The sequence below is a fragment of the Heptranchias perlo genome, chromosome 9 (assembly GCF_035084215.1).
Source record: "Heptranchias perlo isolate sHepPer1 chromosome 9, sHepPer1.hap1, whole genome shotgun sequence".
Lineage (NCBI taxonomy): Eukaryota > Metazoa > Chordata > Chondrichthyes > Hexanchiformes > Hexanchidae > Heptranchias > Heptranchias perlo.
Window position 1 is genome coordinate 50,712,493 of NC_090333.1, and position 16,973 is coordinate 50,729,465.

The following is a 16,973-nucleotide window of genomic DNA, read 5'->3' on the forward strand; positions in this document are numbered from 1 at the left end:
CAATTAGCCATATCTGGATTCCCAATTAGCCACATCTGGCTAGTGGCTAATGTATCAGACAACACTCAATTAGAGAATTGGGTTGCAGGGTTACTTGAGGTCACTGGGAAAAATCCAAGCCCCCAATGAATGGCGTACCTCTCTAGGACCCATCAATTAGCCAGCCTGGGCGGTCAATCATCAACGGTTCCCTCAAGTACAGCCCGTCTGATTCTGGTATCAGGTTATCTAGTCTGCCACAGAGAATCAAAGCCATTCCAATATTCTATCTCCAGGTACATTATCTTGGAGACAACACAACACCAAAGAGACCCCATTTACCTCCTCCCCGGAAGAAATCTTTTCAGTTTCTGAAAAATACTTCTCTATTGTTTTTCAAAAATACCCAAACACACTTGGTATCACTGGATTACTGGAACAAAAATGGGTCCCTCCAACTCAGCAACCCACTAAGTTGACTCAAATTTTGACCAGTTCCGTTGGTGGTTGACAGTGATGTTCTACTGCATTTAAAATGAAACCTCTGAATAACTAAATGCACATGCGATTATTTCAGTACCTTGTGCGTGATATGTTGTTGCTCCACGGGAGCATGGCCTTTGGGGTCAATCAGAGTTGGATGTGCCAAGAGATAACCTTTATCCTCCATGATAAAGCACCTATTGAAAGAAAGTTAATCAGTGCAGAGATGCCAGGAGAGCTTCCATCACTCTAAAACAATTGAACAGCCAACATTTGAATATAGTAGGCTATCAAACAATTTCTTTTTACAGGTTCTGATGAAATAAAGAGAGCCAGACAATCTTCATTTAAAAAAAATAGGTTATATTAACAATGAAACATATGGATAAAGCATGTGGAATATATGCCAATCTGATGTATGGCCTCCTCCTAGAACTGGAATAACAACAATCTGTGTCTCCTTCCTGGAGACCTACATGGCACAATAGAACAGTTGAAATGTTTTCTTTTCAAATGCCAAAAAAGATCAGTTACAAATAACTGTTTTAAATAGTCTCCTTGATAGATCTTGGATCTTTATTGAGTTGAGTAAGCTATTACAATGGCTGCTATGTTGGAGTTACCTTATTTTATTGCCGCCATCTTGATTGCAGATGGGTAACAAATCCAAAAGAACCTTATAGAAATATCGCAGCGTAAAGTCAACGCCCATCACCGCTACAGCGTGTCCTGGTGCTGAAAGAGATCTTTGGAGGAAGAAAAATATATTTTGACACATTTCTCACCAATGTCTACCTAGACATACTAATAATAAAGGTGCATCTTAGCTATTTTTGGCATTTTTCATTTTATCTTAACTTTCAGACAAATCCAAGGCAAACTATTCTTCAGTAATTATTTGGAAATCAGCAAGGTAAGCAGATCTTATACTCGTAGCAACATGGCCAATAGTACTGCTACATTTCAACTTTTTTTTTTAAAAAGGCTTCATCAATAATAAATAGAACATCTAATGAGATAGGAACTGAGGTACCACTGATCAGAATAGTTTTTGGAAAAATTAAAGGGATGCCATCTTCATGAGAAACTTCTTTTTAAAAAAGCTCTGGGAGAAGAGTCATGTAGTTTTTGTCAAAGTATTGTCACATCCGTTTTGGTGCAATAATCTTCATCAATTTGTGTGTTTTTATATTTTAAAGAAAGGTTGATTAAACATTTTCACAAAGATGGTGTTCCTTTAACACACTATAGAATTAATGCCCTGATGGATATTTAAAGTCTAAAGTTTACCTGGAAGAATGAATAGTGTGGCTGAGAGTGACCACATAACCAGCTCCTCCAACATCAAGGTATGGGCCAGTGAAGGTAATCAGTGCCGGGTTAGCCATAGCATGGAGATACCTAGTGAAAACAGTACAATTTCACAGAATAAAAAAAAACTTACAAAGCACAATGTTACAAACTTTGGAGATTTTTTTTAAAAAACAAGGACAAAACTTTATTTTCTTCCCCAGTTATTTGTCTCCAAACCATCCTGCTTCCAGGCTTCCACTAATGTTGCTCTCTGGGAGGTGAACGGGAGCCACCAGAGAGAAACATCCTTCAGCGTTTCCTTCCCTGCAGGGATTTGAATGGCCTCAGTGCAAGCACAGCTCTGAAACAAACGTGACTGAGATAATCAACAACGCAAGGACAACTGCGGGCATGTACCATATGCCACCACATCATGGCTCAGGTACACCAGCCACACACTTTTCATACTTGCCTTGGCTCTTATTACGACAGATTTGATTATCAATATATTAGCAGAGCACCATAACTGGCTTCAATGTTTCCAAGCTAGAGAAGGGAGAACCTCCTGTTCCAGATCACTATTCAGTAAACCCTGTTGAAAATATGTGCATGGCTTCCGAGTGAGGGCGCAGTAGAACTTAGTTGTGATGCCCCCACAATTGAAGAGCTTGCCAACTCTCACTGCCTAGATTCACACATGAAGAATGGCAATTTTGGGTGAGGTACCAAAAGGGAATCGTAGTCCATAAGAATTTACATTTTCAAGAGAGGAAGGAAAATTGAGGCGGGGGGGGGGGGGCGGGGGGGGAAAAGAGTGTGCAGAGGAAGAGAGAAATATTGTGCAGGTAATTTGTTGAATGCAATTATAACTCAAGTTATGAAGGAGAATTTACTACCCTTGAGTTACACAAGTTGTCCTCAGTGATAAAAGAAGCATATCCAATATTTTTTATGCAGCATGCACAAGAGCAAAAACAGACAACCAACAGAATCATAGAATGGTTACAGCACAGAAGGCAGCCATTCGGCCTGTCAAGCCCGTGCCGGCTCTCTGCAACAGCAATCCAGCTAATCCCACTCCCCTGCCCTTTCCCCATAGTGCAGCAAATTTTTTTCCAATTCCCTTTTGAAAGTCACGATTGAATCCGCCTCCACCACCCTTTCAGACAGTGCATTCCAGATCATAATCACTCGCTGCGTAAAAAAGTTTTCCCTCATATCACCTTTGCCTCTTTTGCAATTACCTTAATTCTGTGTACTCTGGTTCTTGACCCTTCTGCCAAAGGGAACAGCTTTTCTCTAGCTACACTGTCTAGACCCCTCATGATTTTGAGCACCTCTATCAAATCTCATCTCAACTTTTTCTGCTCTAATGAGAACAACCCCAGCTTCTCCAGTCTATCCGTGTAACTGAAGTCCCTCATCCCTGGAACCATTCTAGTAAATCTTCTCTGCACCCTCTCTAAGGCCTTCACATCCTTCCTAAAGTGCAGTGCCTCGAATTGGACACAATACTATAGTTGTGGCTGAACCAGTGTTTTATAAAGGTTCATCATAAACTCCTTGCTTTTGTACTCTATGCCTCTATTTATAAAGCCCAAGATCCCGTATGTTTTTTTAACCGCTTTCTCAACCTGCCCTGCCAGCTTCAGTGATTTGTGCACATATACCCCCAGGTCTCTCTGTTCCTGCACCCCATTTAGAATTGTATCCTTCAGTTTATATTGCCTCTCCTCGTTCCTCCTACTAAAATGTACCACTTTGCACTTCTCCCCGTTAAATTTCATCTGCCACGTGTCCACCCATTCCACCAGCCTGTCTATGCCCTCTTGAAGTCTATCACTATCCTCCTCACTGTTCATTGCACTTCCAAGTTTTAAGTCATCTGCAAATTTTGAAATTGTGCCCTGTACACCCAAGTCCAAGTCATTAATATATATCAAGAAAATCAGTGGTCCTAGTACCTAGGAGTTCAAAGCAAATAAAATAATAAATAATCTTAGCTGCAACATCAACAAAATGAAATGCTAACTACATGAACATAAAACATCATTAATCACTTCAGTGAGAGGACAGGGCTTGCTCACTGTGGCGAGACGTAAATATTTTTTTTTAAAAAGAGGCTATGCTTTTGAGACTGTTTGGAAAACTCTTCCTGTGGATCCTGTAAAACTCACCACTGTCTCCTGGTGGGATCAAATGCTTTATCCATGAGAGAGCCAGGGTAAATCCGGAGCACCCCATTGGGTGTTGCTATGTAACGCCGGACAATGTAACTGTTCAGGATACTGATTTCCATTTGTGACATCCATTCATCTGTTACGTGACTGGTAGCCATGACTTCGTTTCTGACAGAGGACTACACACAGGCAGAAAAAAACACACAACAGGGCTTCTTAAAAGATATGCCTGAGAGGTTTCAAAGCTGTGAATCAATCCTGTTAATACGCTTTTTAAACAGACTGTATGAAATTGTAAAGACAGTTCCCTCATATATAAAAAAAGGATTCTGTGCAGATTTCAGTGTTCCAATTTATCCAGTCTAGGGAAAGATAATTTGCCTAATTTCACACAAGTGAATACCTGATTGGTTCCCCTTTGAGAAACATTTTTTTTAAATTGAGAAACCTAGTGAAGGGTCAAGGGTCACAGTGCAGGACATCACCAAAATCAAAAAGAGTAGGAGATATGATGAGGTAAATCAGGAACTATGAATAGGTGACATCAAGCATGGGTTTTAAAAGCCTTGTAGATTGCAGGAGAAAGGGAAGACAGAGGGAGGTAAGGAGTTCCATAGTTTTGAGATCCTAGGAAGAATTAGTTAAAGTTGAGACACTACAAGGAGCCACAATTTCAATACAGTGAGGATGCAGGGAGGGGGAAGAGTGTGTAGATGGTGCATTTTTAGCTTGGAGGAAGAAAGCAAATTCCTGAGAAATTTTAATTCACAATTACTCTACTGTAACTAGGATTTCTGTTCCATGTAATGACTTGGGTGGGTGGGGGGGGGGGGAATTTTCATAGTGTACCCACTTCAGCCAGTAGTTCAATTATAGAATGTGTCCTGTGGGTTGAGTCTGGGGAGAGCATTTTCAGCTGTGTGACACTGGGGGGTGAAGTATTGGCGGTGGTAGTGGTTAGAGCAATTTTACATGATGAATTAAAAGCACAATACAAGTATATCACATTAAGCTACAATGAGTTACATCAAGTCTACAGCACAGATACAGGCCATTTGGCCCCACTGGTCTATGCCAAAGTTTGTACTCCACACAAGCATCCTCCCACCCCTCTTCATCTAAGGCAATTAGCAAACCTTTCTATTCCTTTCTCCCTCATGTGCTTATCTAGCTTGTCCTTAAATGCTACTTGCCTCAACTACTCCTTGTGGTATTGTGTTGCACGTTCTTACCATTACTTGGGTAAAGAAGTTTCTCCTGAATTCCCTATTGGATTTATTAGTGACTATCTTATATTTAAGACCTCTAGTTTTAGACTCCCCTACAAGTGGAAACATTTTCTCAACGTCGACCCGATCAAACGCTTTCATAATCTTAAAGACCTCTCTCAGGTCACCCCTCAGCCTTCTCTTTTCTGGAGTATTTACTCTTGTGATTTGTTTCTTTATGATATATTGGTGCAATATATCAAGGGTCACTGACCACTCTGGAATCAGTCTCATACCTTTTAAGGCTACTGTGCGTGTTTATCTTTCACCAGTTTACAGTAAATTTGATTAGAAATATTTCTCTTCAGGATACACACATTAACTATTCTCAAAATGGGAACTGCAATGTATGAAAAACAAGTCACTTGCTTAACAAGACCTTGCTGTCCTGTAAAGCACACTGTGTACAACTGTAACTTGAAACTGGCCATTGTCTTGTCATTGATTTAGCCCCAGTTTGTACCATCATGAAGCAATATTATAAACCAGAAACACTAAGCACTTATAAATGTTCTCACTTTTCATTTCTGCTCAACATATTATACAACAAATTAAACCAAAATACACTTCAGGGCACACTGCCTCCCCATCAGCTTTGGATTTTGGCAGACTTGCTTCTCCATGTGCCTCTGGGCTACCTTTCGACCCTCTCGCCCGTCATAGGGGGGGTTAATATTGAGGCCTATGCATCAAGTGATAGGGTTCTGTTCACATCATCGTCTTCCCTAGATACTCTCAGGCTGAACCAGACTGTTAGCAATCTTGGCATCCTTTTTGACCCTGAACTGAGCTTTAAACCCCAAGACAATGCTTGGCCCTCAACAAAAAAGTTGAGAAATAACAAAATGGCACACTTTTAGAAAGCTGAGACACAATTTTTATGACGAAACGCACTTTGAGTCCTGGATTGGCGATGAGACGCGTGTTATCACTCAGGTAAGCTGTGTAGTGTTCCACCATGCGTTTGGTCTCTGCTTGACTCAGGTGCTCAAATGGAGAGGAGAAGCTGCCTGCAGACAGCATGACTGTGGGACATTCTGCAAAACAGGCAATCAGAGCACAGTATTAAATATTAATATCACAGACACATGAGGGTTGTGTTAATCATGCTTAAAAGAGACATAATTATGGTCTCAGGTTAATGAGGGCATAAGTCTTTTAATACTGAATGGCACTTGATGCTGATCATGATAACACAAAGTTAAAGGTTTGCTTGAATAAAGAAATTACAACTGAACTCTAGAAAAAAAACTGCAGATTTTTACTCTTACATACTGGTGCCAGGGTCACAGATGTCACTGAGCGGCTGCAGAACATTCTGAAGGGGGACAGCGAACAGCCAGAGGTCGTGGTCCATATTGGTACCAGCGACATAGATAGAAAGAGGGATGAGGTCCTGCAGGCAGATTTTAAGGAGTTAGGAAAGAGATTAATAAGCAGGACCTCAAAGGTAGTAATCTCCGGATTACTCCCAGTGCCATGCGCTAGTGAGTATAGAAATAGGAGGATAGAGCAGATGAATGCGTGGCTGGAGAGATGGTGCAGGAAGAAGGGCTTTAGATTCCTGGGGCATTGGGACGAGTTCTGGGGGAGGTGAGCTCTGTACAAGCCGGACGGGTTGCACCACAACAGGGCCAGGATCAATATCCTTGCAGGGCGTGCTATTGGGGAGGGTTTAAACTAGCTTGGCAGGGGGATGGGAACCTGAGCGTAGATTCAGAAGGGAGAGAAGTAGAGCTGGAAATGGAAGATAAAAAATTAGCTAGTGAGTTTGGAAGACAGAGGAAACAAAGGTTAGAAAATGGACAACAAAAGAGTTTGGCAGTGCTTAATGGTATATACTTCAATGCAAGGAGTTTAGTGAATAAGGCAGATGAGCTGAGGGCACAGATAGACACGTGGCAGTGATGATATCTTAGCTATTACAGAAACATGGCTTAAAGGGGGGCAGGAATGGCAGCTCAACATTCCTGGTTACAGGGTTTTCAGACGAGATAGAGAGGGGGATAAAAAAGAAGGGGGGTGGCAACATTGGTTAAAGAAACAATTACGGTTGTAAGAAGGGATGATATGTTAGAAGGATCATCAAATGAGGCCATATGGGTTGAGCTAAACAACAAAAAAGGGGCAATCACACTGCTGGGAGTGTACTATAGACCCCCAAACAGTCAGAGGAAGATAGAGGAGCAAATATGTAGGCAAATTTCTGAGAAGTGCAATAACAATAGGGCAATAGTAGGGGATTTCGACTATAGTATTAACTGGGAAACAATCAGTGCAAAAGGTATAGAGGGCACAGAATTCTTAAATTGCATTCAGGAGAACTTTTTTCAGCCAAAACGTAGCAAGCCCAACAAGTGGGGAGGCAGTTCTGGATTTTGTTTTAGGGACTAAAGCTGGGCAGGTTGAAGGAGTATCAGTGGGAGAGCATTTTGGTGGTTGTGATCATAATTCAGTTAGATTTAGCATAGTTATGGAAAAGGACAGAGATAGAACAGGAGTAAAAGTTCTAAATTGGGGAAAGGCCAATTTTACTAAGCTGAGAAGTGATTTAGCAAAAGTGGACTGGAAACAGTTACTTGAAGGTAAATTAGTGTCAGATCAGTGGGAGACATTCAAGGGGAAGATAGTGAGGGTTCAGAACAAATACATTCCCACAAAGAAAAAGGGTAAGAATGCCAAATCAAGAGCCCCCTGGTTGACAAGGAGCATACAGAGTAAGATACTGCAAAAAAGGGAAGCTTATGTCAGATACCAAGAGTTCAATACTGCAGAAAGCCTAGAGGAGTATAGAAAGTGCAGGGGTGAAATTAAAAAGGAAATCAGGAAAGCAAAGAGAGAGCATGAAAAAATACTGGTGAGTAAAATCAAGGAAAACCCAAAGATATTTTATAAATACATAAAGAGCAAGAGGATTACTAAGGAAAGAGTAGGACCTATTAGAGACCAAAAAGGTAACCTATGTGTGGAGGCGGAAGAGGTGGGTATGGTTCTTAACGAATACTTTGTGTCCGTCCTCACAAAAGAGGGGGCGATGCAGAAATTATAGTTAAGGAGGAAGAGTGTGAAATATTGGATGGGATAAACATAGTGAGAGGGAAAGTATTAAAGGGTTTAACATCTTTGAAAGTAGATAAATCACCAGGCCCGGATGAAATGTATCCCAGGCTGCTGAGAGAAGCGAGAGAGTAAATAGCAGAGGCTCTGACCATCATTTTCCAATCCTCCCTGTCTACAGGCATGGTGCTAACGTTGTATTGTTGTTTAAAAAGGGGGAAAGAGATAGACCAAGTAATTACAGGTCAGTCAGTCTAACCTCGGTGGTGGGCAAATTATTGGAATCAATTCTGAGGGGCAGCATAATTCGTCATTTAGAAAGGCATGGGTTAATAAAGGATATTCAGCATGGATTTGTTAAGGGAAGGTTGTGTCTTACTTAACTTGAATGAATTTTTTGAGGAGGTAACAAGGAGGGGAGATGAGGGTAACATGCTTGATGTAGTCTACATGGATTTTAGCAAGGCTTTTGACAAGGTCATTCATGGCAGACTGGTCAAAAAAGTAAAAGCCCATGGGATCCAAGGGAAAGTGGCAAGTTGGATCCAAAATTGGCTCAGTGGCAGGAAGCAAGGGGTAATGGTCGATGGGTGTTTTTGTGACTGGAAGGCTGTTTGCAGTGGGGCTCCACAGGGTTCAGTTCTGGATCCCTTGCTTTTTGTGGCATATATTAATGATTTGGACTTGAATGTTGGGGCATGATCAAGAAGTTTGCAGATGATACAAAAATTGGCCATGTGGTTGATAGTGAGCAGGAAAGCTGTAGACTGCAGGGAGATATCAATGGACTGGTCAGCTGAGCAGAGAAGTGGCAAATGGAATTCAATCCGGAGAAGTGTGAGGTGATCCATTTGGGGAGGGCAAACAAGGCAAGGGAATACACAATAAATGGGAGGGTACTGAGAGGTGTACAGGAACAAAGGGACCTTGGAGTGCATATCCACAGATCCCCGAAGGTGGCAGGACAGGTCGATAAAGTGGTTAAGAAGGCATATGGGATACTTTCCTTTATTAGCCGAGGCATAGAATATAAGAGCAGGGAGGTTACGTTGAAACTGTATAAAACACTAGTTAGGCCACAGCTTGAATACTGCATACAGTTCTGGTCACCAAATTACAGGAAAGTTATGATTGCACTACAGAAGGTACAAAGGAGATTTTGAGGATGTTGCCAGGACTGGAGAATTTTAGCTATGAGGAGTGATTGGATAGGCTGGGGTTGTTTTCTTTGGAACAAAGGAGGCTATGGGGAGATTTAATTGAAGTATATAAAATTATGATGGGATTAGATAGAGTGGATAGGGAGGACCTATTTCCCTTAGCAGAGGGGTCAGTGACCAGGGGGCATAGATCTAAAGTAATTGGTAGAAGGATTAGAGGGGTCCTGAGGAAAAAATTTTTCACCCAGAGGGTGGTGGGGTTCTGGAACTCACTGCCAGAAAGGGTGGTAGAGGCAGAAACCCTCAACTCATTTAAAAAGTACACAAATGTGCACTTGAAGTGACATAACCTACAGGGCTACGGACCAAGTGCTGGAAAATGGGTTTAAGCTGGATAGCTTCTTTCGACTGGCACAGTCACGATGAGCCAAATGGCCTCCTTCTGTACCGTAACTTTCTATGATTTGATATGTGTGTGTATCTCAATCCGGAAAACTAACAAAAGTTCACCACCAGCTTCAAAAAAAAGTTGACCAGACCTCCAAGAAGTTGCCAACTCAAGTATGGCTTTTAAGGTGATTGGCAAAAGGACCAAAGGCAACATGAGGAAAAACGTTTTTTTACACAGCGAGTAGTTATGATCTGGAATGGGTTGCCTGAAAGTGTGGTAGAAGCAGATTCAATCGTGGCTTTCAAAAAGGAATTGGATAAATACTTGAAGGGAATAAATCTGAAGGACTACAGGGAAAGAGCGGAGATATGGGACTAACTGGATTGCTCTTGCAAAGAGCCGACACGGGCTCGATGGGCTGAATGGCCTCCTTCTGTGCTGTTACCATTCTGTGATTCTATTCTATGGCCCTGATATGCAAAAACAAGCAGTTACAAGGGCTTTTATAAACTTAAGCTGTCAACATACCACCATTCCTTCACCTGCACTGGAGGAGGAAAAAGAATACGTACATGAAAGCCCAAAGGCACAAAATTGGTGATGCATTTCTAGAGGGCCCAGGGGCATGTTTTGAATTTTTAGATTAAAAATGATGCATTCTATTTCATTTTAAGCACTTTTAAATTTCATAATAAGCAGATTTTTAAGATAAAAAAAGCTACATTTGGATTTTCAACAGGCCAACCTGACCATCTCTTACCCACAAGTTGCCTCAACGGTCAGTCTCCTATATCCAACCTGCCCCACTGGCCTAGTTCACAAGGATACTTGAAGCCCTCCAGATCCAGGTTACAAGATACTATATACCATCCAATTCCCCATCCTTTCTTCTCCAATCCTCCCAGGTAATACGAGCACTCTCCTCTCTCTACCCCCTCCACTTCAATTGGCACTCTTATCCCACTCCAACCCAGTTAAGCTAGTATTTTTCTTCCATTCTCCCAAGTGAGACTGGAACCCTTCCCACTAATTTCAAAGTCAGAGGCAGCACGCCTGCAACGTTCTATTCTGCATTAGCTGTATGCAAGATCCTGGTGGCAGCACCACAAGGTCTCGGTAAATTTACCTTTTCATGATATAACCAGCGATAGTTAAAGCTTCCTATTCAATAAATGATGTAAAACATCTCCTTAACAAAAGATTCTTAATAGCATTTTTTGATATTTCACAACTTCTAATAAAATGCATTATTGATAACTCCCTCAATTATCAAATAACCTTGCAAAACAGTTTCTCAGGTGGCTGTGGTGAGCCACTGCAAACTAAGAATTGAGTCTGGCCCTCACTCTTGACTGGTATCTGTATTTCACCTTCACAAATGAATATATTTGCTAGCCTTGGTTATTCATTTGACCAACTACTGGAAAAACTGCCAAGAATTCTTTCCTGCATTGCTTAAATATGCCTGCTACCATAAAACTGTCTCTGCACTAAAACGTTTTGCACTTGAGCGGGGAATGCGCTGGTAAAGCATATATAAAAATGGATTCATAGTTCAGAGGATCATCGATAGATAAGCACAAGGAACACAAAGGTTCCTGATCCCATCCTGTACTCCATATTTACCAGTCACATTGCAAATAAATTGAATTCTACAGATCTGAAATGGAAACGGTTGGAATTAGACAGAAATATGTAGAGTATGAAAGCAGTCACTGATATCTGAGATATTCTTATAGATCGCCGACCTGTGTCACCCAGTGCCACTGAGCTAATGCAGGACACACCAAAGTGTTCCTGATTCGAACATCTTCACTCATTTGACATGCACAAATCCAAAGAGTCTGCACGTGTGAATGCTGACAATTTATGCGTATGTATGGAGTTTCGCACAAATGGTCAGTGTTCGTGCACCCGCCGACACTGCAGATTTGAGCAATAAAATTCTGGAGCAGGCTGAAAAACACAGATTTCAGAGGTTTGCCACTGGCATGTTGACAAGGTTGAAGAAACACTGATAGCATATATGATGTTACAAAGTGCTAATTTAGCTTTTAGTAGGTTGCAGAACTTTGGATCTTTATTTCTCATCAGGCTAACAAAAAACCATAAATCAGCTACACGGTGTTCCTTAATACCTCTTGTTCAGTAGAGCATCAATACATGATAATGGTTACATAGTTTGATACTTCATGCTGCTGTGCTACTAACTTTACCCATGTCAAGACAGGTAACACGATGGGAAGATGATATGTGAACACTACATACTTCTCCATATGAACAGAATGAAAATTGGGGAGATGGTGATCAAATCATCATCAAGCCTTTTGTAACCATTTCAGAGTACAACTGGGGCAAGTAACCCAGCTGCCTTCTTGGTTACAGTTGACCCAGGGTTGGGGGGGGGGGGGCAGAGAAAAATATCAGAAGCCACTTATCCTCAAAGCATTTCTTGAAAATTAAGTGTTCCTTACCCAGTGTTGCTAACTGCTTGAAGTGCAAGCAGGAGGTGGGCTGACCCAGCAAATCCAATCTATGGTAGAGCAGCTTACTGCTTGGCGCCGTGTTCAAATTCTTCAGGTGTTTGACTGGTACCTCAGGCTGTACCATCACTATACAGAGAATAAAGGATGTGTCCTGCACCTGCACAGACAGAGAAGTGCCAGAGCTTTTTATATTCATTTCTAATTGTCACTTCATCAGGGTATGCCTGTGGCACGATTTCCAATGACCTCTATACAGCAGAATGGAGGAAGAGATTTTGCTGAATCATCAGGTCCCCTATCTACACAATAAAACATACTACTAAATACACTACAGGCATTGGTTAAAATAATGCTCTGGAAATGCCTGACTGTTGACAGGGCAGGGATAAGGAGGTCAAAACAAGTCAACAGAATAAAAACAGAAAATGGGAGGACTGGCGAAGTCATTTCAGTCATGCACTTGAAAAAGAATTGGAAAGACAAGCATGGGTTTGATTTCCATGGAGTTAAATTCCCAATCTTAGTCACAGGCAGTATGGAGTTGCCACAGGCTTGGAATGCCCATGGAGAGAGACATTAAAAAAAAATCAGAGGAAAATCCCCACCCCTCCCCCGGCCCCCTGAATCACTCTCCCAGGCCTGTGGCTGAATCACAGCAGCATTGGTAGAAGCCCAGAAGCAGCTCAACTGTTAGTCTTTCCATTGCAGTTGGTGCATCCCTGAAACCCAAGGAAACAAAAGTTTAACCTCAATACAAATAAATGCAAACACCTTTGAAATTACTGCATTTTTAATCTTGATAGGAGCACTGAGCATTAATAAATGGGCCCAACTGCATTAACAGTGTAGTTATGTTTGAGAAGCATTTCAGGAACAGCTTGGGGCTCATAGTGCTCTTGGATTCACTGCATTTATATTATTTCGCAGAGTCCACCGCACCAGAACAACCAACAACTGCGCATAAGCAAATCTATTTCTAGCTGCAGGACCTCCCCAAATGGCTGGGGAACGATTCTACAGGCCAATGAGAGGAAAACGTGCATCACTGGCCTGTACATACTGGTGAGACTCCACCCTGCCTGTGGACTGAAAAGATGATTGCCTGTGCATCTGAAGGTCATGTTTATATTTGCCCCTAAGGTCCTGCTGCCTTAAACTGCACTAGCACAGCCATTTCTCCAGGTGGGGACAGGGCACCAGGATGAAGCCCTGGAGATATGGAGAGGAGATATAAGGTGCACAGAGGAATGGGGGAGACAAACAGCGTTAGAATAAAGAGTAGTTCAGAAATAGGAGGGATCAGACAGGGGGGAAATGCAAGGCAGATTAAGATGGGTTTAGAGTATATGTGCGTAAATGCACGGAGCGTGGTAAATAAGGTTGGTGAGCTGCAGGCACAAGTAGCCACATGGGATGATGAAATAGTGGCAATGATGGAGACCTAGCTCAAACAAGGGGAGGAATAGGCACTTAATATTCTTGGCGAAAATGTATTCAGGAAAGATAGGGATGGGAAAAAAAAAGGAGGGAGGTTGGCAGTATTGATCAAAGATGCTGTTACAGCACTAGAAAAGGATGATGTACTTGAGGGTTCAAAGACAAAATCTATTTGGTTAGAATTAAGGAACAATTGACCATTACACTGCTCGGTGTATACTATGGGCCACCAAATAGTGGGAAGGAGATAAAGGAGCAAATTTGCAGGCAAATTGCAGAAAGATGCAAGAACTTTAGAGTAGTGATAATGGGGAACTTCAATTATCCTAATATAGACTGGGAAAATAACAGTGGGCAAAGAGGGGGAGGAATTTCTGAAATGTGTACAAGACAGCTTTATTGATCAGTATGTTTCCAGCCCATCGAGGAAGGAAGCAGTGCTAGATCTAGTTCCGGGGAATGAAGTGTGGCAAGTGGAGCATGTTTCAGTGGGAGACTATTTGGGAAACACTGATCACAATATCATTAGGTTATGTTGCTGGGCTAGTAATCCAGAGGCCTGGACTAAAATCAAGAGTCATGAGTTCAAATCCCGCCACGGCAGCTGGCGAATTTAAATTCAATTAATTAATTAAAATTCAATTAATTAAATAAAAATCTGGAATTAAAATACTAGTATCAGTAATGATGGCCATGAAACTACCGGATTGTCGTAAAAACCCATCTGGTTCACTAATGTCCTTTAGGGAAGGAAGCCTGCCGCCCTTAGCCGGTCTGGCCTATATGTGACTCCAGACCCACAGCAATGTGGTTGATTCTTAATTGCCCTCTGAAATGGCCTAGCAAGCCACTCAGTTGTAAAATCTCGCTACGAAAAGTCATAATAAGAATAAAACCGGACAGACCACCCGGCATCGGACCACTAGGCACCGGACACGACAACGACAAAACACCAAGCCCAGTCGACCCTGCAAGGTCCTCCTTACTAACATCTGGGGACTTGTGCCAAAATTGGGAGAGCTGTCCCTCAGACTAGTCAAGCAACAGCCTGACATAGCCATACTCACAGAATCATATCTTTCAGCCAACGTCCCAGACTCTTCCATCACCATCCCTGGGTATGTCCTGTCCCATCGGCAGGACAGACCCACCAGAGGTGGCGGTACAGTGATATACAGTCAGGAGGGAGTGGCCCTGGGAGCCCTCAACATTGACTCTGGACCCCATGAAATCTCATGGCATCAGGTCAAACATGGGCAAGGAAACCTCCTGCTGATTACCACCTACCGTCCTCCCTCAGCTGATGAATCAGTCCTCCTCCATGTTGAGCACCACTTGGAGGAAGCACTGAGGGTAGCAAGGGCACAAAATGTACTCTGGGTGGGGGACTTCAATGTCCATCACGAAGAGTGGCTCGGTAGCACCACTACTGACCGAGCTGGCCGAGTCCTGAAGGACATAGCTGCTAGACTGGGCCTGCGGCAGGTGGTGAGCGAACCAACACGAGGGAAAAACCTACTTGACCTCGTCCTCACCAATCTACCTGTCGCAAATGCATCTGTCCATGACAGTATTGGTAGGAGTGACCACCGCACAGTCCTCGTGGAGATGAAATCCCGTCTTCGCACTGAGGACACCATCCAACGTGTTGTGTGGCACTACCACCGTGCTAAATGGGATAGATTCAGAACAGATCTAGCAGCTCAAAACTGGGCATCCATGAGGCGCTGTGGGCCATCAGCAGCAGCAGAATTGTATTCCAGCACAATCTGTAACCTCATGGCCCGGCATATTCCTCACTCTACCATTACCAACAAGCCAGGGGATCAACCCTGGTTCAATGAGGAGTGTAGAAGAGCATGCCAGGAGCAGCACCAGGCGTACCTAAAAATGAGGTGCCAACCTGGTGAAGCTACAACTCAGGACTACATGCATGCTAAACAGCGGAAGCAACATGCTATAGACAGAGCTAAGCGATTCCACAACCAACGGATCAGATCAAAGCTCTGCAGTCCTGCCACATCCAGTCGTGAATGGTGGTGGACAATTAAACAACTAACGGGAGGAGGAGGCTCTGCAAACATCCCCATTCTCAATGATGGCGGAGTCCAGCACGTGAGTGCAAAAGACAAGGCTGAAGCGTTTGCAACCATCTTCAGCCAGAAGTGCCGAGTGGATAATCCATCTCAGCCTCCTCCCGATATCCCCACCATCACGGAAGCCAGTCTTCGGCCAATTCGATTCACTCCACGTGATATCAAGAAACAGCTGAGTGCACTGGATACAGCAAAGGCTATGGGCCCGACAACATCCCAGCTGTAGTGCTGAAGACTTGTGCTCCAGAACTAGCTGCGCCTCGAGCCAAGCTGTTCCAGTACAGCTACAACACTGGCATCCACCCGACAATGTGGAAAATTGCCCAGGTATGTCCTGTCCACAAAAAGCAGGACAAATCCAATCCGGCCAATTACCGCCCCATCAGTCTACTCTCAATCATCAGCAAAGTGATGGAAGGTGTCGTCGACCGTGCTATCAAGCGGCACTTACTCACCAATAACCTGCTCACCGATGCTCAGTTTGGGTTCCGCCAGGACCACTCGGCTCCAGACCTCATTACAGCCTTGGTCCAAACATGGACAAAAGAGCTGAATTCCAGAGGTGAGGTGAGAGTGACTGCCCTTGACATCAAGGCAGCATTTGACCGAGTGTGGCACCAAGGAGCCCTAGTAAAATTGAAGTCAATGGGAATCAGGGGGAAAACTCTCCAGTGGCTGGAGTCATACCTAGCACAAAGGAAGATGGTAGTGGTTGTTGGAGGCCAAGCATCTCAGCCCGGGGCATTGCTGGAGGAGTTCCTCAGGGCAGTGTCCTAGGCCCAACCATCTTCAGCTGCTTCATCAATGACCTTCCCTCCATCACAAGGTCAGAAATGGGGATGTTCGCTGATGACTGCACAGTGTTCAGTTCCATTCGCAACCCCTCAGATAATGAAGCAGTCCAAGCCCGCATGCAGCAAGACCTGGACAACATCCAGGCTTGGGCTGATAAGTGGCAAGTAACATTCGCGCCAGATAAGTGCCAGGCAATGACCATCTCCAACAAGAGAGAGTCTAACCACCTCCCCTTGACATTCAACGGCATTACCATCGCCGAATCCCCCACCATCAACATCCTGGGGGTCACCATTGACCAGAAACTTAACTGGACCAGCCATATAAATACTGTGGCTACGAGAGCAG

General features: G+C 43.3%; 1 protein-coding gene across 1 annotated transcript in view; it reads right to left on the minus strand.

Annotated features, from left to right (window-relative positions):
• cachd1 (cache domain containing 1) overlaps positions 1 to 16,973 on the minus strand; it is a 164,451-nt gene that overhangs the window by 24,353 nt on the left and 123,125 nt on the right. Inside the window, exons 13-18 of the mRNA XM_067990396.1 lie at positions 12,286 to 12,454; positions 6,098 to 6,240; positions 3,933 to 4,114; positions 1,753 to 1,863; positions 1,086 to 1,208; positions 560 to 659 (exon numbers count right to left, since the gene is read on the minus strand). Coding sequence (XP_067846497.1) covers positions 560 to 659; positions 1,086 to 1,208; positions 1,753 to 1,863; positions 3,933 to 4,114; positions 6,098 to 6,240; positions 12,286 to 12,454 — 828 coding nt within the window. The remainder of the gene's footprint in view (positions 1 to 559; positions 660 to 1,085; positions 1,209 to 1,752; positions 1,864 to 3,932; positions 4,115 to 6,097; positions 6,241 to 12,285; positions 12,455 to 16,973) is intronic.